Here is a 26,442-nt window from a genome sequence, read left to right as displayed (position 1 = left end):
TGGGCTGGATGGACCTTTAGTCTGACCCAGTATGGCCATTCTTATGTTCTTATGTTACTCTGATTTTTCTCAAACTATTGAAGAAACCTAGGTGTTAGACCTTGAGTTTTTATTCTCTTGGCCATTTGTTCTATCTTTTCTAAGAGGTGTTAATGATTGGGCAAATTCTTATATAGTGATAACTCATAACCTTGGTTACTACCAGAGCCTACAGATTCCTTACATACATAAAACATGCACTTCAGGGTTTGAACCTTCTAATAATTTGGAATCAGAGGTAGAAATGGGTAGCTCTTTTTCTTAAACTGGTTGCTAATTTGTGGCCCTCTTCTGATACTTGGCTCATGATGAGTATCACTTTAATTCCCAAGTAGCTTCATTTAAGTCAAATGAACTTTTGTGGAGCATTTCAATAATCAACAAGAGAAAGGATTTCAGAATCTATGACTTAGTCCATGCTACCTTCCTCCTTGTTCCAAAACCACAATTTAAGTTCAGGAGAACCGGAGCTGTCCAACCTATGAGTTGGCTCTATGTCTTCACTTCTAAGCGTTGCACAGCAGTCTGTTGCATCAGTTCAATATCACAAGTGCTGCATCCTATTCCTCCCCCTCCATCACATTCTCCATATTTTTTCTAAATGATTCTCTCTCTACTCTCCCCATCAGAAATACATGGTGGTCCAAGATCCATAAGTCCACTGCCAAAATCAATTAATCATTCCAACAGAACCATGGATTTGTTGTTCTCTGTGGTTGTGATTCCCAGCGGAAATCCAAATACAGATTTGAAAGCAACATGCCTGTCATAACCAGTTAGGAGATACACATGGAACAAGGTTTCATACAGCTTGTAATCCTTTTTATTTTTCTTTTGTGGCTGTGCACAGATACAAACATAAATATATATATTTATGAAAATGAAAAGATGAAGAATGCTGTGAAAAATAAATACACTGGGGGAGGACTGCTTGTGTAATTAAATATGATGGAGGGAAATTGACCACACTGTTGCCATCATGTTATTTTTATGCTTTAGGTAAAAAAAAGATGAAATTATATCTTTATTAAGGAAACAACTAGAAAAGGGAACACAGAAAACATCTTTTATCAGGGGTCACTGCTGAACTTTCTGGTTACTTAGTAGAGAAGGAAAGGATGGAAAAAGATCAAACTTGGTTGTGCTGCAGGTTGATTTTTTTAAATAAATATTTTCTAACAAGAACAACATAAAATGCATCCCATTGGTGACTGAAAAATTCAAAAGATTCCCCAAAGAAACAATTGCACCCTGAAGGAAGACAAGTGTCTGAGTTAGAAGATACCCAGCTGATCTTTTCAGGCTTTCATTGTGAGTACTTAGGCTTTTCTAAGGCAGAGAACTGAAGAATAAAACTAGACAATTATTTTTCCCATTGAGAAACATGTAGCTACACACATTTGATGCATCATTACTGTAATGTTGGACATAGTAGATGAACCTTTAAAAGGCCTTTGACTCAACTACACCGGAGGGTGTGGCATCCAAAGGTTAACCCTTAGATACAGGACACTTCCTCTTATGTTTGCATGTTATCTGTGATGCTCCTTTATCTATCAATTCACTATGCAGCACAATCTCATCACTTCATGACGGAGAAGTGTTAGAGAGCTACTATATAAAGGCTAGGTATTATTGTTAGTAATAACTGATGGGATGATTTTGATTCAGGTTACTGACATGGGAGTATTTTAATATGAAAGCATTCTCATCCAGACCTACTCTGACCTTTGTGGGATGATGTCATGGGGTTCACTCACCACTAGGGGTGCATCCTCCTGGCTGTTCTGGGGATTAGCTCCTTCCAGGTGCTGTCCCCACCTGTGGTGGTCTCCCCACTCATCGTCCTCTTTCACCTTGTGGCCCCTCTTACATCAGCAGCTACAGCTTCCTCTTTGTGTCTTGGACCTCCCTTTCTGGGGCATCAAAGTCTTTCAAGGCAAACTGTCCAAGGGAGTCTACTCACTACTGCCTGGTCTGTGACACTTCCCCATTGGCTGGCAGGGGAACCCAGGCTCATCCGCTACTATGGGTTCCAGCTCAGGGACCCTCTAGTCAGCTGCCAAGCTCTGCTCCACCCTGGATCTTATTGCCTTTTCCCAAAGACTTTCCTTACCTTTTGACTCTACCCCCTTCTCTGGGTTTGTCAGCCACACACCTCCTTCCTTCCTAGGAAGTAACTTTCGGCTACTTATCTCTATACCCCCAAACACACCTTCCTTCTTCCAGGGAGTGACTAGAGCCTACTTCCACGTATCCCCTTTCTGCTCTCAGCTCCTGGGCTTTACGCAGGCCCTGCTTGTTCCTGTTCAGCTGAGCCTTGCCTAATTAATTCCTGGTCCCTGCTTCCTCCTCCAGGTGCTGCCTGGGAAGCACATTGGCCCTGATAGCCAACCTTACCCCTTCAAGCCTTGTCTGGGATGGACACCCCATCACAGAGGGGTACTTTCATTCAGGCAGAGCCCCAATGACTCTAATAGGGGCCTTATGCCTTATTCCATTTTTGTAGGTATGTGGGCCATAATTTATTTCATGTGTTTAAATTGGGTAAATTCATCACCAAGGCCTATATTTTAAAAATTAGGTGGCTACAGTTTGGGTCCTAAACCCTTTTTAGGTACATGATTGTTAAAAGTGCTGAGTACCTACCTGTTTCCACTGATGTCACTGAGAGCTGTTGGGTGCTCAGGCTACTTATTTAGGTGCCTTATTTTAGTCACCCAATTTTGAAAATCTTGGTCCAAAATCGCTAGATCAGTGGTTCCCAACCTTTCCAGACTACTGTGGCCCTTTCAGGAGTCTGATTTGTCTTGCCTACCCCGAAGTTTCACCTGACCCTTAATATATAATATCTACTATAACTGATAATTAGTGTTTGCCAGCAATTATCAGTGAATGGCACTGCAGATATCAGAAGCTGGAGAGTGATGAATGTGTTTATAAAAAGGAAAACAGAAGACTTAAATACACTGCTGACTAGTTGAGATAAATGGGCAAGTTAAGTACCTGCCCTGCCAGAACAACCTCAAAAACTGGGACTTTCAAAGGAGCCTGTGTGATTTAGGATCCCAACTGTCACTGAATTTCAGTGAGAATTGGGTGTCTAACTCCCAAATTAATCACCCTCATTGGGTACATGAGGATCACAAGACTGCCATTTTACAAAGACATTACAAGAACCTTTGCTTCTCAAAGTACTTTTGAGTGTGCTAGTTGGCATAGAGTGGGATTTTCAGAAGCACCTAAGGCCCAGATCCTTGAAGATATTTAGGCACATAAGTCCCATTGAAATCAGTGGGAGTTAAGTGTCTAAAAATCTTTGAAGAGCTGGGCCAAAGTGACTTAGGAACAGAAGTCCCATTGACTTCCAGCAGAGACTTGTGCCCCTAAGTCACTTAGGCACATCTGAAAATCCTGCTCGTCAACAACAGTTATCTCTTTCTAAAACTATTGCTTTGAAGGTAATATTTCCAGTAATATTTTTATGAAAGATAACATTCTGTGGAATGGAGAGTCAACTGAGTGGTAATACATCCAAATTATCCAGAGCAGACAAGTACTTACATATATAGAAAGTGAGTACCCGAGGTTTCTCACACCATCCCTACCACCTCATGCATCAAATATCTTAAGTGAAAAAACTGATGGTATATTTGACTCTTGAAGTTTGTGCCTTGTTTTAAAGAAAGCTGTGTACATAAATGGAAGAAATTTCTATTGTACATTTTACATGAACATCTTAACAGGGAATACAAAACACAGGGAGTACGTTCTGATATACAGGAAATGAGAACACCTTACAATCAAATAGATGCTAGGAAACAACATGTTTTGAAGCTACTTACCGTATAATCCATTGGCAAACAATGTTTGAATTATAAGGCTTTGGATAATTAATAGAGTGGAAAGATCCAGAGGAGCCAGTCAACATAAATTTTCCATCACAAGTTGTAGCTGTAAAGAAATAATCATTAATATTTGCCATAGTACAATATGAAATTTGAAGGTATTGCCTGAATGAAACTGGGCTCAGAAACAGACTTATATCCACAATTTGTAAAATGTATTATAGGGAACAGTCCTGCATTGACAGGGGGATAAGCTAAATGACCCAATAGATCTTTCCTATTTCTAACTCCTATAACTGTATGATTTCACAGTACAAGCTTGACTTTTTTTGTCTCACTGACATATTATGGAAAACATTGTACAGTAGTCAGAGACAACACTGCTTATCTAGCCATTCATTTTTTGTATTCTCCTTCCCTGTTTTATTATTATTAAGTGCATTCACATAGACACAGGATCTTGCCTTCAGAGTTCATATTTCCTACTGCTCATTCATCCTGGAGCTCATGAAGGATGTGGTTCACACCTTTTTTAAAAATCAGTGAATTTAACCAAAAACACAAATGCAAAAAGCCCAGTAAGAACATGAAAATGGACAAAGTTTTACATTTGCACATTTTGAATTCCATAGGGTATTTTTTGCTAAAACAGAGGCATTGTCCAAATCTAACATTAAATACTTTTCCTGTATCCTCACTGACACTGATCATTAGGGTAGTCTTATTTTTAAAATAACATAAATGTTTTTCCCTATGCTTTCCATTTACCATTTAGATATTTTACTTGAAAAATGGACAGCTACTATATTTTAAATGCAATGCCACATATTACTCAGGGAGCAAGAGAAAGTTGCTCAATTTGATACAGATCATAAGAAGTTATATATTGTTAGTAAGATATTTTTGTCTTTATTAATATGGATGTGACTATTACCCCATTATTAATAATAATAATGTGCTAAATTTATCAAGTGCACAAAGGTGTGGTATTTTCTTATAGATGTGTAGCAAAATAGATGCCAGCTTCGTAGAGTTATCACCCCATAATGACTAAGGCAAAGTTTGGCATGTGCTTTGTTTGTTCAACAATTCCCTTTTGCTGGTCTCCCATCCCCCTTTCCTTTATCTGCTCTCTCACACTATCTGCCCCTAATCCAACCCTCCCCATCACAGATCTTACTGACTGTAAGAGGGCTACACAACACAAGAGCATTAAAACATAAATCCACTTATCCAAGCAGGAGATTTCCCCAAACAGTCACAAAGAGTTAGTGTTTAAAGGTACTGGCACAGGGCTAATGGTGTTGTCCCTTTGGATTTCCCTAGCCTCCTCACCGGTGACTCCAGATTGCTTCAACTACTTCCCTTGCAGAGAAAGGAGGCACCTCGGGTCAGGGTAAGGCAGAGTCTGAGCTGTTCTTTTGACTTCTTCTGTTGCATTGCTGGAGCCCCTGGGTAGCTCCAGCTGCTTCCCTTGCTGGGACAGAAGAAGGACCTTTTGGTCCAGTGTGGGGTTTCCTAGAAATTGCTCTTGTTGCTTCTCCACCCCGCGAGAATCTGGACAGCTCCAACCACTTGTCTTGGAGGCTGGGTGCATTTAGGATTTAATCCTGCTCTCATTTAAGTCAATGACAACACTCACATTAACTTCAAAAGAGTAGGATCCAGCCCATCTGTTTCATGTGCAGAGCCTTTACTTGTCGATGAAGGTTTATTTCTTCACTGCTAACGTAGGTTAATCTCTGTTAGCAAAGTAGCGATGCTGTGAAGTAGGTTTATTATGGTAGACAAAAACAGGGGTCTTCGCGCCCGTCATGAAAAATAATGCCCCCAAGTGCTGAGCGCCCAAACTCCCTCTCTTTAGACTGATGTGCTACATGGCTGCTTTTCCAACAAAATTAATTAATAAAAATAGTTTAGGCTTTCCCTACTTCTCTGGAGACCCCTTAAGTACTATTTCTAACTGCCCTTCAGTATTGCCTATTGCTGTTGCTGCCCATAGCACAGCCAGAAAGAAATATTTCATGGAAATTTTATTGATAAAACTAGAAAATGAATGTATCTTTCATCATCCGTTGTCTGAATCTCTGCTTAAAAGCTTATGGATTTCACTACAGTTTGTCAAAGGCAGGAAGAAACGGTTAGAATTTCACCTTTCCTGTAATGTATCTATACATCTCTAGCATATGCTAAATTCAGTAATACTAGAGGGAGAAATAAACTGGGGGGAGGAGAGGAGGAATCAAGTAGTTTAGTTGTTTAAGTTGTTTAAAGGGAAATAGCACATTTTGTGTGCCAAAGAACTTGAACAAGAATTATAAATTGTCTGTAAATCTCATTGTAAAACTCTGTGGCACTTCTGAAAAGCCAGACAACTTTAGCTATTATACAGCTGTATTAAGTCACTCTGGGGGATGGGACAGGAGTGAAAAATCAAAGACGTAGAAAACTTGGCAGCTCTCCCAAATGTGCACATTGCTTATTGCCTTTCTGTACACTGGCTCTGCAAATGTTGCTAAGAAGCCTAAATATAGAAGCCTGGAAAAGCTCTTTACTTTTGAGCATAAGATTTAAGATTCAAAATCTAAAATAAGGGTGATGGGCTGAATAACATGTTATCCTGAAACCAGACTTTTATATTCCCCCAGGTTGTGAAGAACAGCTTTCAGTGAAAATGTGAACTGAAAAGAATAGGTTGGATGCTTGATCCACCAGCACAAATGAAAAGGAAAAGGATACCACCAGTAACTCCCTAGAGCAGGCTGTAACTTCTGGATTTTGCTTTGTGAATACTCTACATCAAGCTTCTGTGTGACATAATTGCACATCATCTCTGTCCTAAAGACCCAGGCAAGTTTGGACTCAGTTTTATATATTCAATGCAATCTAAATAAATGTTGCTTTAAGTAAGAAATAATGTTCTGATTTTTCAAAGGAACTGAGCAGTCAAAGATTTCACTGAATTCTCCCTTATTTTACAAGTGTTTCTATTAGTTCTCTACAAAACATAAGCAAAATCTGTGAGCAAAACTGACCTCACAAGCAAACTTGGTCCTGCCTCAGGGCAGGGAGCTGGACTTGATGACTCTCAAGGTCCCTTCCAGCCCTGCATTTTTATGATGCTATGAAAAAGTGTTATTTATTCTAATAAAAATATGCAATTACTGTTAACCATAAAAAATGATTGGTTTATTTCTTTAAATGTTGCAGGTAGAATACTTTGTATTACACATACCGTGGAATATTTATGTACTGCTTCAGACCGCTGTACAAACTTTAGCTAAATCATTGGCAGGTGCTATTGCATCAAACTTTTTCTGAGTCAAAGGCCCAATTACGCAAACTCCTGAATTCCTTTTCACTTCCACTGATTTAATGGGAATTGATGGCTGGAATGAAATTTATTTGGCTAAGTTTGTAGTGAAGTGCAAGATTACAAGAGATTTAAGTATGTGTGGCGGCTTTTTTTCTCTAGTGCTTTGTTCCAATTGTAAAAGAACTACATTTTTTCCCCAAGAAGGTCACTAACACTGGTCATAGGTTTCCAAAAGGAGGAAACTCAAGTGTCCAAAACTCTGACGGACCTGCAGAGTGATAAGTGGTGGTTCCCAGAAGGGAGTATAACTTGGTTTTGAGCTAAGTGTGAGGAGAAGAATGAGATTCCACCTGAAGACAGGTACAGGCAAGGGACCAGAGAGACAAGAAAGGGGTCAGAGGTGCAGTTAGCACATAACAAGAGCAGTCAACAATTTGAAGAAGGGGCTCAGCACCATTTGAGGTCAGACCTATTCTTTAGATGTTCCTGAGTCATTTTTGGTAATATTTGATCAGTTCCATTGCAAACATTCTAGTAAGATGGAAACCAGGTTTAAGATAATAAAGAGAGACCTATAAATTGCCTCAGTGCAGTAGAATCCCGCTGTCAACAGTATTAAAAGCTAATTGAGAACAGTGAGCAATGGAAGAACATCAGATTGAAGTAGGATACCATTATCAACTATCACAAGGGACATCTTTGTACTGGTTCCACCAAGAAATTAAGGTTAATGCATTCTGGAGATGGCATATGTGGTTCTGCAGCTGCATAGCAACATCATTTGATAGCACAATGTTGGATATCATTGGTAAATTATTTGACAACGGCTTTTCCATTAGATGAATAGAGCTGGCTTATGCTGCTTCAGCATTAAAGCATACAAATATTCATAAAAATATCAAGCTAATCTATAGTTTCATACATTTCTTAAAGAGTAAATTATCTTCTTGAATTCTATTTTTCACTTCTAGTGGGATTGGTTTGGAAGATACTTTTACTGCTTAATATATTGACAAGTACAAGCAGATTTAAAGATTGATTCAGAGCTTTACATTCTTACCACATATTTTTTCAGATTCATCTGAACCATCTGGGCAGTTTGGTACTCCATCACAAAATAAGTCTTTACTTATGCAGTTTATGGCATCAGCACAAGGTTCTTCAGGAGGCAAACATATCACTGAAATAATAATTGAAAAAAGAAAAGGGGAAAAATAAAATTATATTAGAAAGGAGAACTGACTTGCCTTTGGGACTCCATCACAAACCTGATTACACAACAATTATGTGAGTGGTATGTCTAACTTGCTTATGGTTTTTTACATCCTCTGAGTCAATAAATAATACCTGAAAGGTGAATATTAGTACAGAAGGGTGAATAAGTTCAGAAATATGAAAACTGAACATTCACTTCTTGTTAGAACTAAGCTCAAAAGGATGGGTTGGTGGAAATCTTTTTATCACTTTTTTTTGCAAAATGAAAAAAAATCATTTTTATTTGACTCAATTGGAAATTCATTTTTTTCACCTTCAATCATTTCATAAAGAATTTAAAATTTGTCATGGAAAAAAAATTCTCACATTTTGAACAGCACTAATAAAAAAGCCCTTTAAAGGACAAATTTTAGTAATATTATAAATCTCTGAGGAAAAAAATCTATTTTTGTACAATTCTCTGCCCAGATTCTGCAATCAGCTCCCTGGGGGTGGACCCTTAAGTCTGTATAGAGTCACACTAACAGCACTGCCCAAGGGTGTAAGTGTCCCTCCACATGGGTCTAATTGTTGGATCAGGGCCAAAGAGTGCAGTCCTGACCCCATTTAAGTGAATAAAAATTCTGCCAATGGAGCAGGATTGAACCATAAAGACATTTTGGATAAGCATCCTGGAAGTACATACCTCACGGGATAGAGGTGAGGAGAAGGGTAATCACTCAGTTCTACGTACATTTGTTTTTGCTTTTGTTAGTAAATGCATATGAGTGAAGGTGGAAAAGATCTGACTTAAGAAAAAAGGGGCAAAATACTTATAAGAACATAAGACTGACCACACTTGATCAGATATATGGTCCCTCTAACCCAGTATCCTGTCTTTTGACCATGGCTGGTGGCAGATGCTTCAGAGGGAATCAACAGAACAGAACAATTATCTATCTTGATAATCTTGACAGTGATCTATCTTGTCCTCCACCTTCTGAGAATCACAGGTTTAAGGAAACCCAGAGTAAGGGGTTGCATCCCTGACTATTTTGGACTAATAGCCATTGATGAACCTATCCATGAATTAATTTAATTCTTGTTTGAACCCAGTTATACTTTTGGTCTTCACAACATCTGGCAATGAGTTCCACTGGTTGACCATGCATTGAGTGAAGTACTTCCTTTTCTTTGTTTTAAACCTGATGCCTATTAATTTCATTGGGTGACCCCTGGTGATTTTGTTATGTGAAGGGGTAAATAACACTTCATTATGCACATTCTGCACACCATTCATGATTTTGTAGACCTCTATCATATCCCCTCTTAGTCATCTCTTTTCTAAAATGAAGTCCCAGCATTTTAAATCTCTCCTCATTTGGAAGCTATTCCATACCTCTAATAATTTTTGTTGCCCTTCTCTGCAACTTTTGCAATTGTAATTATATATAGTTAAGCTGGAGAAACCAGAACTTCACATAGTATTCAAGGTGTGGGTATACTATTGATTTATATAGTGGCATTATGGTATTTTCTGTTTTATAATCTATTCCTTTCCTGATGATTCTTAACAATCTGTTAGCTTTTTTGACTGCTGCAGCACTCTGAGCAGATGTTTTCACAGAACTATTCTTGAGAGGTAACAGCTAACTTAGACCTACCATTTTGTGTGTACAGTTAGGGTTTTTTTTCCCAATGTGCATTACTTTGCATTCATCAACACTGAATTTCACCTTTTGTTGCTCAGTCACCCAGTTTTCTGAGATCACTTTGTAAATCTTCACTTTGGACTTCCCTATCTTGAGAAATTTTGTATTGTCTGCTAACTTTGCCACCTCACAGTTTACCCCCTTTCCCAGACTATTTATGACCATGTTGAACAGCATGGGTCCTAATATGGATCCTTGGGGGCCCTGGCTATTTACCTCTCCCTGCTGTGAAAACTGACCATTTATTTCTACCCTTTGTTTCCTATCTCTTATCTCTAGTTACTGATCCATAAAAGAACCTTTCCTGTTATGCCATGACTGCTTACTTTGCTTGAGAACCTTTGGTGAGGGACGTTGTCAAAAGCTTTCTGAAAGTCCAAGTACACTATAACACTGGATCACCCTTGTCGGAATACTTGTTGACACCCTCGAAGAATTCTAATAGACTGGTGAAGCATGATTTCCCTTTACAAAAGCCATATTTACTCTTCCCTGACATATTGTTGTCACCCATGTGTCTGGTAATTCTATTCTATACTATAATTTCAACCAGCTTGCCTGGTACTGAAGTTAGGCTTACCAGCCTGTAATTGCCAGGATTGCAACTGGAGCCTTTTAAAAAAACCTGTTATATTAGCCCTGCTCCAGTCATCTGGTAGACAGACTGATTTAAACAATAGACTATATACCACAGTTAGTAGTTCTGCAATTCCAGATTGGAGTTCCTTCAGAACTCTTGGGTGAATACCATCTAGGGTGACCAGACAGAATATGTGAAAAAATTGGACAGGGGGTGGGAGGTAATAGGAGCCTATATAAGAAAAAGACCCCAAAATCAGGACTGTTCCTGTAAAATCGGGACATCTGGTCACCCTAATACCATCTGACCTGGTGACTTATTACTGTTTAAATAATCAATTTGTTTCAAAACCTCCTCCACTGACACCTCAGTTTGAGACAGTTCCTCAGATTTTTATCTAAAAAAAGAATGACTTCTGTGTAGGAATCATCCTTACATCCTCTGCAGTGAAGCCCAATTGCAAATAATTAATTTAGCTTCTTTGCAACAACCCTGTAAATAAAATATTTGCAATACAAAGTGAAGGTGTAAGAAAGAAAATCTGCCATTTGCACTCAAGCAATAGGCCATACACTTCATAGCCTTTATATCATAGCCTGTTTTATGCAGAATAAGAATGTTGGACAGGGCACTGCAAATGTGAAATGGGAATTCCAACTTTCTCCACAACAACCACCAAGGATAAGTAGAAGAACCTTAAACATACCATTCAACTCTAACTCTTCACTGACTTATCAGCAAAGGGAATGATCACAAACCTTGGTGAGATGCTTGAACTTAGTACATTTCTAGACACAATGAAAAAAACACGAACAAAACTACACCAAATATCCAGAGATATGCTTTGAGTGAAATTAATAGGCAATAAGAGAGTTGTGTTTACAAAAGATACCTTCAATTCCATTTTTATTCCTATTCAAAAAAACAAACTGTACTGCTATCTTCTGGGCATAAGAAAACTGGTATTTTGTTTGAAAATGCTTCTTTTTTTTTATTTTAAGACTGAAAAACAAATTACCTCTAAATCACAATCCATAGAGGAGTATAAATTGCTACTGTACATGTAAAAATTGCAGATGCTTAGACATATCTGAAATGCATTTGTGTTTCTCATACTTTGCACTAATTAATGATTCTGGGAAATATTTTCAAAGGTACACATGGCTCAAAGGTGGGACTCAACCCTGCGGCACCTCCTGCTGGTGTCCTGGGAATTAGCTCCACTTCCAGCCTTGGAGCGCCCTCTTCAGGCCGTTGTCCCGCTTACACCGGGCCCTCGTGTCCCTCCTGGACCTGGTGCCCCTTGTATGCTGGGGTGCTGACCCCTGGCAGTAACCCCTCACTTGCAGGGTCTCCCCTCCCTGGGGGACCTCCCACCCCCTATCCCTACCTCGCCTCAGTCGTAGGCTCCTGCCAGTCACCAGCTAGCCCCCAACACCCTGGGGCAGACTGCAGTATAAGCCACTCATCACAGGCAAGGTTGAGTTTGGACCTGCTGCCTCTGTCTCACCTTGGGCTGTCCCCTGAAGCCCCAGTACCTGTTGGGCCTAATGCTAGGCCGCAGCCTGGGGCTTTTCTGGCTGGAGCTCCCTAGTTCCTTAGGCCCTTCCCCAGCCCTGCTCTAATCTAGGTACTCTGCTTAGGTCCCTGCAGCCATGTCCCTCCCTCTCAGAAGCTAGAGAGAGTCTCTTGAGCTTCAGCCCAGCAGCCCCTTTATAGGGTCAGCTGAATCTGTTTGGGGCGTGGCCATATCTGAGGCTGCCTCCCAATCAGCCCAGCCTAAGGCTCCCAGCCCCGGCCCTCTCCCAGGACCATTTTAAGTCCTTCCAGGCAGGAGCGGGTGACCACCCTACTACAGGCAGATAGGTACAAAACTTCCACTGAAAGCCAGTGGGAATTAAGCACCTGACTGTAATTTGTGCTTTTCAAAATATCCCCTGTAGTCCACGATTTGCAAAAATAGCTCTATTAATCCAACACCGTATACTATATAATATCCTTTGTGTTTAGGGCCCAATCTTGAAAGGTCTGCTCTGTGCATGGCTCTCCCTTTTCAGTCAATAGAAAGTCTATGTATGAAGTATTTGTAGGCTCAGGCCCATAATTTGTACAAGTGAATGGATACCAAAGTCTTCTATGTAAAATAACAACCTTTTCACTATATTTAAGTTACCAACTGAAGACTTGCTTGTTGTGAGTGGTTCTGAATTTATATAAACAAACCAACCTCAAGATTAAAACATTTCAGGAGCACTTTTCCTATCCCTTAAAGGCCTAATAAAAATCTTCCCACTATTGGAAAAGTGTTAATTATTGCTTTAAAGAAGCCCATATTTGCTACTCTGACATTGTCCAGCGTCAAGCAAAGCCACCGACTCTCATGAGTCTCAAAACTCCAGCTCCTGGAGTCAGGTGAGAATCTCAGTTTTGATTTTCTAAATAGTTAAGTTTCTGTTGCTCCTGGCTTTGTAGAAAAGCTTGAAAATGTTAACTTTAAAAGGTCAACAATTCATAACATAACATTAAATAATCCAACATATGTTATTTTTAAATCTCATGATTTATTAAGCTAATCTCATCATATATTTGTGTATGCATGCAAACCGAGAGAGAGAGAGAGAGAGAGAGAGACTTCAGGTAGATACCAGGTTCTTCCATTAACAAACAATAGCATTATCTTGTATTCTCATGATATGCAAAGGTTCTGACCTGAAGCTGATGGAAGGGGACTTGTAGTGAGATTCGCAGGCTCTGCTAGAACAAAACATAGTTGAGATAACCCTTAGTTTAGTTCTAATCTATATCTGTAAACACTCTAGTGTGTAGATTTACTTTTTTGATGGTTCTCAAAAAAAATCTGAAAAGTTTGGGTGCTTATCTGTTGGTTATCCCATCAACACCTTCCTCCTAACCTTTCTAACAATAGTCTACTTTTTTCTTCTTACCCAACTCTTCCCAAAGCACCTTCTTCCTCTACCATAGGCCCTTGGCTGCTGATTAAGGTATTGGTTATTGTGCGTATGTACTATTGCCAAGACCTCAGTGTGATCATCTCATCTCAAAAAAAGATGTGTTATCACAGCCAATGAAGAGCATCTTTCAGCTCAAGAGATAGAGGCTTTGTTTTTGGAGGAAGAACAGACCTGAGTTGAAAATCAGGTGCAAAGTGTGTGGTGTAGTTAACAACAAGGATGCTTGTGTGTACATAGTGATTGATCATTTAGGGTACAATTTTCTCTCATTACAATTGCATGCAGTGTTGGAAACTCAGTCTCTCCCTTTGAGCCTCTTCCAACTGGCTTTAATTGCTCACCTTTGATTCTAAATTTGTAAGGCCCAGCAGCTGTGGCAGCATCCCCGTGTCCAGCGAAACCTAAGTGTGCCTTTCCCCATAAGATTTCCATTGAGAATGGAATCAAAGCTTAGGAAAGTTGTTGCACTAACCATCTCTCATAACATAAGGATGGATAGCTCTGGCCTTATCTAAACCAATCTGAATCTTTACAAAGTTTTTGTTTGGAGTCAATGGGTGGGCAAAGATTTATGCTTGTTTTTATTTTTTTTCCAGACTGGTTTAAATCACTAGACTCCAAGGACTTCCATACAAAATACAAAAGTTTGTCTCCTCATTATAGGTGAGTTCAAATCCAAGCGTCTTAGATTATCTAGGGTATTACTTCAGGTGACATATCACTTTATTGACCAGCTCCCCAGTTGCTGTACTGAAGTGCATCTCCAATGAAGTCAATGCAGCTATGCCAATTCACACAGGATGAATATCTGGCCCTACATTTGTTATTGTACCTTACTTGGGCACACAAGCTAGTTTTCATTTACAAGAAGTACTGACCTGATGATGATAGAGGTGGGCTTGTAGTCAGAGTTTCAGGAGCTGTTGGAACAAAATCAAGTTAAGTGTAAACTTTCTGTATAAAGTATTTTGGAGTTTCACATTAGTGTAGGAATACCTCAAATATTTTTTACTTGAATGTTCCTCTGAGCCATCTGAAATTTTCCAGTTCTCTCCTGGTGAATATCCTACCTCTCTTGCAGCTTTTCCTCCCACTCTGCAAGCTCACCAAGGATTACCATTCCACATCAAGCCCTTTCTCCCAACTCTCTCTCATGCACACAGGCTCCTCAATCTCTATTCCTTCTCCTCTTCAAGAAGGATTTTATAGAGAATGTGTGTCTGGGGTCTCATGGGGACTCATCTGTGACTGTCAGAAGGGACATATCTTTTCAAGCAGCCATCTTGAGTCATATTACCATTTATATCACAGTACTCCTTGAGGCACCTGCATCGCATAAGACAATATTTGGATCAGTTAAATGAGCTGAAATTAAAATGTGGTATGGCAGCAATTTTCCAAAAAGAAAGTTACTTTCTATCACTATGGAAGCTGTGGGATGATGGACAAATCACTTCACCTCTGTGCCTCAATTTCCTCATCTGTAAAATGGAGATGAGACTTTTCTTGCTATAGTATGTTGAGCTTTAGGAAGTTAAAGTGCTATGTACAATTTTCATTCTAATGATTAATTGGATGTTCAATTACTGATATCATATTGTTGCAGTAGTCCTGGAGGAATACACAGCTGTTATCTCATTTTAAGTCAGACCTGTTAATCTCTCACAGCAACAAAAGTTTGGCTACTCCGAAGCTCACAAGTAGATATATCACCCTTTCAGTTCATAATTTTCTTCTACAGAATTTCTGGGATATAGTGGTCAATCATTTCCCACAATGATGTGCTGTTTTATAGAAAAAAAAACAAACTTCTAGATGGTGCAAATAGTCAAGATAAATAATGATGTCATGGCTCTGAATTTAGTCATTGAATACCTAAAGCACCTAGCATGAAATGTGCCTTTAGTATATAGAGTGTAAGAAACTTTATCCACCAGATGTCTCTCTCCCCTTATGAAGGCAATCAGTAGCTACTTAATAGTGTCTCAAACAAGGTTAAAAATGTGAGTTAATCAACTTCCACTTCAAGGGATTCAAATTAATTTTTTATTCTCTTCCTCACTGTCAGCCTGTTCCGAAACTCATTGAAGTCAATGGGAATATTCCTACTTATTTCACTGGGTTTTGGATCAGGTCTTATCCATTACTCATACACCTCTTCCCTCTGGGTATCGAGGGTCCCACCACCACTTTTTAATCATATTTATGATGCTTAGAATCACCTCATCCACTTATTGACAACTCAGAGTTTTTCCTTTCTGGTTAAATGAAACTGAATCATCAAATCCTTTTAAATTCCATTCTTAATGTTTGTTTCCACTTACATGAAATTCCACTTCCTTCCCTTATCTGCCTTCACAAGCAAAGCAGAACATCTCACTTTCTATGAACACTAGAACCTCTCACTACCCTTGGTCCAAATGTTGGGAGAAAGAATTGCATTTACTTATGAAATAACATTGTTGGGCCTTAATTACGTTACCTTGAAGGACATTGGTAGGTATCATAAATGATGGACACCATAAATAAAGGATTAATATTATGGAATTTCACTGGGCTTCCACCATTATTTTATCCTCTTGTTTCCCTTTTAAAGCGTATATATCACACTGACACACCCTTCTGTGAAGATGACTGCATCGCTCCCAGTGTGGTTTGTGAATGCTCCTTCCAGGTTGGCTAAAGGAGATCACTTGTGAACAGCTCACAGGCTATTGGTCAAGATTTTCCAAAGTATTTAGGTACCTAACTCCCACTGAGGATTTGGGCCTTCTTCCCTACAACTTATGTAGCCTCTGTTGTGCCAGCTAGTAAAGGAATCTCCTGTAATGGAATTTTCATGGGTGGATTTGTATACCTGCATATATGCCATTGCAGGATTGAGTGCCAATGTCTGCAATTGACTTACATTTCAAGGTTTCAAAGAAAGCAAATAATTTTCATAGTTACCTGTGATTTCTATGCTGTTCACATCAATGTTAATAGTCTGCAAAAGGCTAGTTTTATTTGCTTTAGTTCCTAAAACGAGTTCATTCCTTGTTTTCTCATTAGATACCCACTGTGCAAAGTATAGGTTGAATATTACGATAATGCTGCCATTTCTGCCAAACAGAAAACACCACAGAAGAAAAAAACAAGTTAATTACACAAAATACCAAGTGAATAACATATTTGACATATTGTTTTTTTAAAATCAAGATTACATTTTTTTTCTAAAAGATATATACTCTAGTTCAAACAAGAATTATTTTGGTGAAGTTCTGTTGCCTGTGTTTATATAAGAGATCAGACTAGATCAGGGATCAGCAATGTTTGGCACGCGGCCCACCAGGGTAAGCCCCCTGGTGGGCCGGGCCGGTTTGTTTACCTGCTGCGTCCACAGGTACAGCCGATCACAGCTCCCACTGGCCATGGTTTGCTGCTCCAGACCAATGGGAGCTGCAGAAAGTGGCATGGGCCGAGGGATACCTGTGGCAGGTAAATGGACATGGAAGGTAAACAAACTGCCCTGGCCCGCCAGTGGGCTTACCCTGGTGGGCCGCGTGCCAAACATTGCTGATCCCTAGACTAGATGATCACAGTGGTCCCTGTTGGCTATAGAATATATGAATCTAATGAGGATCTCATTCTAATAATAGGTTCCATCCACCAAACTCAAACTGTCAGGGTATAATGGATGAGCAACTAGAGATATGGTGAAGGGAGATAATTTTTAAAAAGTACTGAACACCTTAGAAACTTGAAGCCTGATTGTCCTTTCACTTACATTGCTGTAAATCAAAAGTAACTCCATTTAAATCAAAGGAGTCAATTGTGTTATACCGGTGTAAATGAAAGGAGAATCAGGACCTGTGTTTAGCTAAACCCACACTGAGTCTTGATTAGGTCTCGCATTTTAGGCTTTATAACAATGACAATAGCCTTGAAATATCCACATGATAAAACATCATGTAAAGTACTTCTTTTTGTGACCCCAAAGTTAAGTATGTTTGTGTCACAGGTGGATTCAATAAGCACTGGGGCTGTTCGCATGAAACAATACAGGGTGAAATCATGTTTTCACTGAAGTCAATGGCAAAACTTCCATTAATTTCTTTGGGGACAGGCTTTCATTTAAAGTGATGCCCTGGTAATTAGAGCAGGGCAAAATTTTCTGCAGAAACATTATTTCACTAATAAATAGAGATTTGTGACAACCAAAACGTGGTGAATTTTTATCGACTTTGGAAAATCGTCTCACTTGAAAAAAATATGAGAAATTTCAAAATGGTTCATTTTGACATGTCCAAACTGAAAGTTTGATTCTGGGGGCTAGATTCACAAGGTGACTTAGGTGCCATTCCCATAAGTCAGAAGGTGGTGGTGGCATCCCCTTAAGACCACTAGCAATCACACTCAAGTGGACTGTAGGAAACCCAGGTTTGAATCCCCACTCTGGAGATGAAACTTGAACCAAGGCCTCTTATATCCCCTGATAGCTGTCCTTACCACCAAGATACTGGGTCTTTCCCCTTGAAGCTGTCCCACTTTCAAAAAAAAAATATTAACTGGAATCTGGGTGTCCCCCTTCCCAGGTGAATACTCTAATCACCAAGATAGAGAGTTTCTTTCTCTCTCTTTTGCCCAATGAATAGTTCACTATTGAATACAAAGTGGAACAGCTTCAAGAGGCAAAACTGAAGGGATACCAAATAGCCAGGTGGTTAGGGCAGTCACCTGGTGTATAGGAGACCTGGGTTCAAATTCCTGCTCCAGAGTGGAGACATGAACTCAAGTTTCCAACACTCCAGGTAAGTGCCCTTGATATTAGGGAGGACAGCACCCCATCCTCCTTCTGTTTTGTGAGTGGCCTTAAGTCCCTTATATTTCTTTTGCTTTTATTAAGAAACATTTAAAGTTGTCTGCAATTGGAAAAAAAAAACCAACGTGTAGTTTAATCTGCAACAATTTTTTCTGACTTTTTGATTCACCAAAAATTGCCCGCAAATTCAGTTTCGAGTCAGCCCCAAACCATTTCCTCCTGATTTTTCAGAACTGCTATCAAACTGAAAATGTATATATTCACCCAGCTCTATTAGTAACCCCTGTTATTCAGGTCTATACTTATAGCAACATCTTGGTTGAGTTGAATATATAATGTTGCTTATTGGAGAAAAGGACATTTTCTCTCCCTGCTGAAAAACAGCAGTGACCGCCCTTATTGCAAAGTATTTGTGCTAGCAGACTGCCACTGATTCAACAGCACTCTTTGATATGAGGTGATTAATCTTATCACTGCACTGAGCACAGTTTGCAATATATTAAAAGACTAATGTCTTAAATGATTCTGATAACCCCTAGGCCATGCTGAGTAAACAAAAGCTTTTATTGCTGTCTTTGTTACTCAGCCGAGTTCCAAGGGTGAGACAATAATCAGATTTCCCAAAAGGGTAAACAATTTTTTATGAAGAGTCAAGTAGAAAATAATTGCTGAGTCAAAGTAATAATTTAAGTATTTGCACAGTGGACAGGAATAGAGATTATTCCAAAGAATGTAGGGGCCTGATACAAAGTCCTTTGAAGTTAATGGAGTCTCCCTGTGACTTCACAGAGGGTTGGCTCCCACTTTACCTGTACAAAAGGAAAAGAAAAGGAAAAAAAAATCTATTTTGCCATAAAATGTCTAGAGGGCATAAGTTAATAGGAGTGTATTGGGGGGAGGGGAAGAGGAAGCATCAAACCTCAGGAAAATCAACCCACTTAGGGTAAATCTACATTGCTCCGGGGGTGTAATTTCTGTCTTGGGTAAATGTACCTGTGCTAGCTTTGATTGAGCCAGCGTTGGCAAATAATAGCCTAGCCATGGTTAGTGACCGAAACTATAATGAAACACCTCTCCATGTTATTTTAAAGCTCATAAAAATAGAAATAATATTAGATATGTAATCATCTATGATTAGGAAAATGGTTGTGGGAGAATATTTCATGCTCACTAACATCTCCTCCTGTATGCTTATAAATGGAGAAAACAGCTCTTTACAAATATATGAATACCCTACTCTTTAAATACATATTCATAGTGCTGCTCTGGTATCCTCTCTCTCTCTCTTTCTCTGTTTGTCTCATTTCAGTCTCTCACAGTTGTATTAAAAGAAAGGAAAATGCAGTGTTGGGTTTCCTCTCTTTTCTTTACTGAAAGCCTGATTCTCTGTAGTCATTTATGCCAATGCAGAGTGGGTTTATGATGCTACTAGATCAGAAAAGCAGTGTTGTACACACACTCTGCAATGGAGTAATGGAGAATCAGATGCTTTATTTTATTATTTTGGAAGATTGTGTGGGAGAAAGTACTGTTAGGGGCATAGTAATTACATACTCCTCTGTCTGTCTGATACAATCCCTGAATGTATGGTACACCTACAAATATTGTTCAGGAGCATTACTTTCTGCTTCAATAGCACTGATGTCTCCTGCCCTGTACAAGTGAACATTGTTTGATGACCTGATTTTGAGCCTGTTTTGAACTCTCAGGCTCTGATTCAGCAATCCATCCCTAAGCATGTGGTCAAGTGCTCTGCTGTATACCTTTGAAGCTACATTGAAATGTTTGGGACTTGAGCATGTCCTGAAGTTGTTTAGTGAATAGGGATGGTCCTGAGCAGATGCTCTGCTGAATCAGGGCCGCACTGAAACATGAGCAGACTGGACTGAACTCAAGTTTAGTTAGGCTTGTGGCATAACTGGCATGAGGGAAATAAAGCTAACCATCCTTTAATAAAACAGAGTATACCCCACATGTTTTATACTGTTCAAAATGCACGAGGTGTGGGTCTGTCTGGGTTATAATAGTAGCCTAATCTCTATCACCACCAAGAAGAGCTGATCCTAAACTGTCGTACATTGAGGTATCTCCATTGGTGCTAGGTCAGTTTAAACCAGCTGAGGATCTGTCCCTCAATCTTGAACTTGTCTCTAGTTCTCTAAGCCGCCAGGGTCTGGGACCACTCTGGATGAAGCACGCTCAGTAGAGCTTGAAAAAAGGCAAACACATTTTCTGTGAAAAAATTTACAGATTTTTAAAATTATTTTTCATTCAAATTTTGACAATTTTCTGGCCGTGGAAGAGAATTACTGTATATTGCTTGACACCCTTTGGCCAAAGCTTCTGAGAAGAATATAACTACACTGTGGAGGAATATAACTACACTGTGCTTCTCACAATAGTGTTCATCAAAGGAAGGGGAGAGATGAAATGTTCTCAATGGACCCCTTTGAGAGACAAAATCTTTTTTAGGCACTGTTGAGATTCATAATCTAATGAGGATTTTTAAATTTAAAAATTATGAACTACAGTATATACCCACTTGAACTGCAAAACTTCAGAGTTCTTATATTCATTCTTCAGCTGACTTGCTTGATAGATTTCATTTATCTATACAAAAATATGAAAAATTCTGAAGAACTACAAGTTAGAAATATACACAATTACACATTACAATTATGATTTTAACACCACACATGTTTTTCTTCCTAAATGAAATATGCTCCTTGAGGTGACTGAAATTGACATTTTTGTCAGTTTCACCGCTGCTATTCAATTAACAGTGGTTAAAGGGACAAGAATCATGTCAATTTCAGTCACCAGCTGCCAGGGCTCCTAGATAGCCAGGCCATGGCATTGAGGACAGGGACCAAGGGATCCCCAGTGTCCTGGTCTAGCTGAATCCCCAGGCAGGTTTCCGATGGAACCATCTCATATTTGATGAATCTGCATTTTCCAAAAATGTTTTGTCAGAAATTTCCCAACAAGTTATAACCGATATTAGATGCCTTTAAGAAATCAATACAGTTAATGGCATGTTATCTGTTATATCCTCTTGAGTTAACCACAGACTCTTACCAATTGTTGAATATCAAAGGCAAGAGCCTTGAAGTCAGCTGATGAGTTGTCTTGTAAACCAGGGCTGAATGATGCTCCTGACAGTATTTTAAATGTTCCTGTGGCTGCATGACTGTTTCCATATACTTCAGTTGGATTATTTAAAGAAAAACAAAACAGTGGAAGTGTTGAATTATGTAGAGATGTAAGCAAGAGGTTGCATTTGACTTTTCCAATAAAGATCATCATAAAATATTGCTACTCTCTCCTTTCACATTCGATTCAGAGCTTTTCTTTGTGTTGCACTGGTTTCAAAAGAAAAGTCAGATTCTTTTCTGCTGCTTAAAGGATACTATTTCACAATGCTAACATCTTTAAATCCATGCTATTTTTTCTAATCCCATTACTTTCAATTATATCTTCATTTCAGAGCTTCCTAGAACCACTATATTGCCTGCTGAAAGAGGCAATGACTGGTCAGCTTCCTCCAGCTAGAGCAACTAACTGATACAAGGGAAGCATGGTGGGCAATGAGCCATTAAAAGTTTGTAAGTTCTTGGACTGCAGGCACCAAGTCTCACCCTGTTGGCTTTCTACAAGTAAAAGCTCTGTGAACTTCTATATACACATACACCCCTTTGAGAAAATACTGCTTTCACTGAACGAATTATTATATGACATGTGTGACTGACCTTTTCTATCAGAACATACATGATTGTGTGGATGAGTTTATAAAAAACAAGTTCAAACAGGAATTAATTCAAGGAATATCCTATGGCCTGTGGTATAGATTAGAAGATCACAGTGGTCCCTTGTGGCTTTATAAACTATGAAAAAAAATATGTGCAAGTAGGTAGTAAAGGCTAGATTCAGAAAAGGACAGACACCTCACTGCCACTTCATGCACCTAAATCCAACATTTCAGCACCAGTGAAGTCCTTGACCCCCCTGACCAGATGCTGCCCAACTCTGTAGGCATCTAAAGCCTCTAGAGCAGCAAAATTTCTGCCATTCATGTCCCCACGGTGCCTACAAATCTACTAGTGAGCATGCGCACAGCTGCCTCAGTCTAGGTACCCAGGTGCCTATCTCACATCCAAGTCTCAGCAGGCTCTTCAGACTAGATGTTTCCCCACCTATCTTTTAAAAAAAAAAGAAAAAGAAAAAAAAAAAAGAAAAGAGGTTCACTGCCACATACCCCATCTAATGATTTTGCAAAAAGTATTTTAAAAAGAAATAAGAAAGTTAAAATGATTCGTTTCTACACTTTCCCATTTGAAATGTCATTGAAATTGACACATTCCTGTGACTTGTTTTGATTTTAGTGAAAGTGCATTTTCCTATGAAAAACTAACTAGCATTGACAGTGACAGTAACCTACTTTGACTATCAAGGGCTTGACTGTGCAATATGCCGAGAACCTCCTACTACCAGCTGAGTGCCCTCACATCTCACTATCCACAAGGTTGGGAGATGAAGGTACTGTGCAGGATGGCACTTGAAATCAAAGTATTACATAAACTAGTAATATTGTTTGTCTCTGAAAAAATGTGATCCCAAGACACGTGGAGAATCTGCAACACTACATGGAAGTCAGTACCTCAGAGGACCAAGCCAGAAGCTTGTCAAATAAAATGGTATTTCGATAAAGGACATTTACAAAAATGATACCGCCTACTTTAATGAAAAACAAAAGAAAACAAAAATACCCCAACCAGTGTAGCTTTTAATTTTTCCTCTGACACATCTGATCAAATATTATAATCTTTACTATTGAGATTAAAGTCCAGGGGCCTGATCAAAAGCCCACTGAAGACAATAAGAGTCTTCCCATCAACTTCAATGAACTTTGGATCAGGCCTGAAGTGTTTAAATTTTTGCATATCTTGTTTGTAATGAATCTTTTTAAAGCAACAATGGTCACAGCAGAGCATGAAACATGAAAAATAATTACAATAACAACAACAGTTGGCTTCCAAGTTTGAGCACTTACCAGAGAGCTCCTTTAAAGGTTAAATCTTGACTACTTACCTTGTTGCAACTCCTTGCTTTGTACCCATACAAGTGCAATTAATCCAGCACAAACACACACAAAAATTGTAAGCAAAACAACAAGACAGATTTCAAAGTCACTAAGAGGGATACTTCTCTTAGGTAACAATTTTTTCAGATTCATTTCCAGCTAGGAAGTTTATATCAATTAAGAATTGCTGCAAGAAACATATAAGCATGACAAAGAGGGCAGCGATCCACATGAACAGATATTTATAGGAGATATTTGTAAATTAATTGCACCATTAATCTTCATTTACACTCAGTCAGTATGATGTAGTTTTTATATTATTCCTGAATGATTATATCAATGTACAGTATATGCTGGTATAAACAGAAAACAAAACTCTCATTAAGGAAGATGATAATGTCTAAGATAAAAAATATCTATGGAGACAGCTACCCAAAGTTGTAAATGTTAATCATCAGCTTTATAATTACCTGTCATTTGCAAATTTTAAATTGAAAATAAATGTTATGAATATAGTTTATTGCGGCTTGGTTTACTATTTTAGGGTAAATACCCAGAAATAAAACTGAATTTAGCATTGCATCAATAAGTAATACAACCAAAGTATCCAGTTGGCAGTCACTTTAAGGGTCCAATCCTGTTCCTGGTTGAGTATCCTCAACTCCTACTGAAATCAGCGTGAGTTAAAAGTGTTCAGCACCTCATTATCTCATGAGTTTTAATCTTTTCAATATTTTAATCTTTATTTTAATTAACCTTTTTGCTGGACACTTTTATTGATTTGGTGCACTCATATATATGTGTCTGATAACTCCGTCTTGGGTAATATATATTGCTCAAAAATATTTTGGAGGATGTCCATAACCCTCTGGTGTATAAAGGCATCTCACAACCATGCTAATTTTGTTAGTACATTAACTTAAGGAAAGCCCTTTAGAATAGCATGGCTATTAACGACCATTTAAAATCGGATTACTAAATTACTAGAAGTTGTGTGAGCAGCTGATGTTTGTGTCTCATAAGTGTTGATGTTTGAAAAGAAATACTTTGCATGGGGATGTTTTAAGATGTCCAAAGTACTTATAAAAAGGAATGCGGAGCCCAAAGAAAGTGCAAGAAAAATGAATGATTTTATATGCTCCAGAGCCAAAGCTTATTAAATTGATAGAAAGGCTCCTATGGATTTCAATGGACTGTACATCAGGCCCAAAATTATTTTAATCTATCACCACCCCATGCCAGACAATAAAAGATCAGATTTAGAATCTGAAGGTATGGCTACACTGCAAAGAAAAACTCATGGCACCAATTCTCAGAACCCGGGTCAATTCTCTTGGGCTCATGGGGCCATAGGCGCAGACTTCTAATGACGCCGGGAGGTGCTTAACCCCCCTCTGCCACCGGCCCTGCCCCGACTACACCTCTGCCCCACCCCGTCCCGCCCCCATTCCAACCTCTTCTCCAAAGTCCCTGCCCCAATTCTGCCCCCTTCCTGCCCCTATTTGACTCCTTCCCCAAATTTCCGCCCCAGCCCCGCCTCCTCCCGTGAGCGTGCCAGGTTCCCGCTCCTCCTCCATCCCTCCCAGAGCTTGTGCTGTTTGGCAGCAGCAAGCGCTGGGATGGAAGTGGAGGAGCTGGGACGTGGTGCGGTCAGGGGAGGAGGCGGAGGTGGAGCGGAGGGGTGGGGCAGGGAACTTGGCTGGTGGTGGGTTCAGAGCACCCACTAATTTTTCTTTGTGGGTGCTCCAGCCCCAGAGCACCCACGGAGTCGGTGCTTATGCATGGGGATCAGATGGTGGAGCTAAAAATATACTTTCCCACTTGGTCTGGAGTGGGGTTCTGAGACCCTTGTTGGGTTTCAGAGCCCGGGCTCCAGCCCAAACAGGAACATCTATAATGCTATTTTTAGCCCTCCAGCTCAAGGCCCATGAACCCCAAACATTTGACTTGTGCTCTGAGACTCATTGTCGTGGTTTTCTTTGCAGCACAGCCAATACCCTATTTGTCTTAGCCCTGGTCTGCACTATGAGTTTAGGTCGGATTTAGCAGCGTTAGATAGGTTTAGCCCTGAACCCGTCCACACTATAAAGCCATTTTTTCTGACTTTAAGAGCTCCTAAAGCCGGTTTCTGTACTCCTCCCCAATGAGTGGATTAGGGCTGAAATCGACCTTGCTGGGTCCAATTTGGGGTAGTGTGGATGCAATTGGATAGTATTGGCCTCTGGGAGCTATCCCAGAATGCTCCATTGTGACCGCTCTGGACAGCACTCTCAACTCAGATGCGCTGGACAGGTAGACAGGAAAAGCCCTGTGAACTTTTGAATTTCATTTCCTGTTTGGCCAGCGTGATGAGCTGATCAGCACAGGTGACCATTCAGAGCTCATCAGCAGAGGTGACCATGCGGTCCCAGAATTGCAAAAGAGCTCCAGCATGGACCGAACGGGAGGTACTGGATCTGATTGCTGTATGGGGAGATGAATCCGTGCTATCAGAACTCTGTTCGAAAAGACAAAATGCCAAAATATTTGAAAAATATATGGATGTACGCCCAAAGCCTTTGCAAAAGGTTTCTGGGGAGGGCAGCCTTATTCCGTCCTTCATGGTAGGACACTTTACCATGGCAGGCCAGAAGCACGCAGTCTGGAATCATTGCATAACAAAGCATGGCAGCGTATGGTCCCGGTGTTTGCTGGCATTCAAGCAACAGCCGTTCTTTATCTCTCTGTGTTATCCTCAAGAGAGTGATATCATTCATGGTCACCTGGTTGAAATAGGGGAATTTTATTCAGGGGACATTCAGAGCTGGCCGTTCCTGCTGGGCTGTTTGCCTGTAGCTGAACAGAAATCATCCCTGCTGTTAGCCACACGGTGGCGGGAGGGGTGAAGCAATCGTCCCAGG

The 26,442-nt window shown here is 39.7% G+C and overlaps 1 protein-coding gene across 1 annotated transcript in view; it reads right to left on the bottom strand.

Annotated features, from left to right (window-relative positions):
- The window catches only part of TMPRSS15 (transmembrane serine protease 15), a gene marked incomplete at its 5' end in the record, with an annotated part of 87,318 nt that extends 65,553 nt beyond the window's left edge, over nt 1-21,765 (bottom strand). Inside the window, 5 exons of the mRNA XM_084625767.1 lie at nt 3,885-3,993; nt 8,264-8,383; nt 16,611-16,762; nt 21,005-21,072; nt 21,541-21,765. Coding sequence (XP_084481893.1) covers nt 3,885-3,993; nt 8,264-8,383; nt 16,611-16,762; nt 21,005-21,072; nt 21,541-21,765 — 674 coding nt within the window. The remainder of the gene's footprint in view (nt 1-3,884; nt 3,994-8,263; nt 8,384-16,610; nt 16,763-21,004; nt 21,073-21,540) is intronic.
- Between the last annotated feature and the right edge of the window lie 4,677 nt (nt 21,766-26,442).

Source organism: Lepidochelys olivacea (assembly GCF_965140295.1).
Source record: "Lepidochelys olivacea isolate rLepOli2 genome assembly, chromosome: 1".
Classification (NCBI taxonomy): Eukaryota; Metazoa; Chordata; order Testudines; family Cheloniidae; genus Lepidochelys; species Lepidochelys olivacea.
Note: the sequence above shows the minus strand (reverse complement) of the source record. Positions and strands in the feature narration are given on the sequence as shown.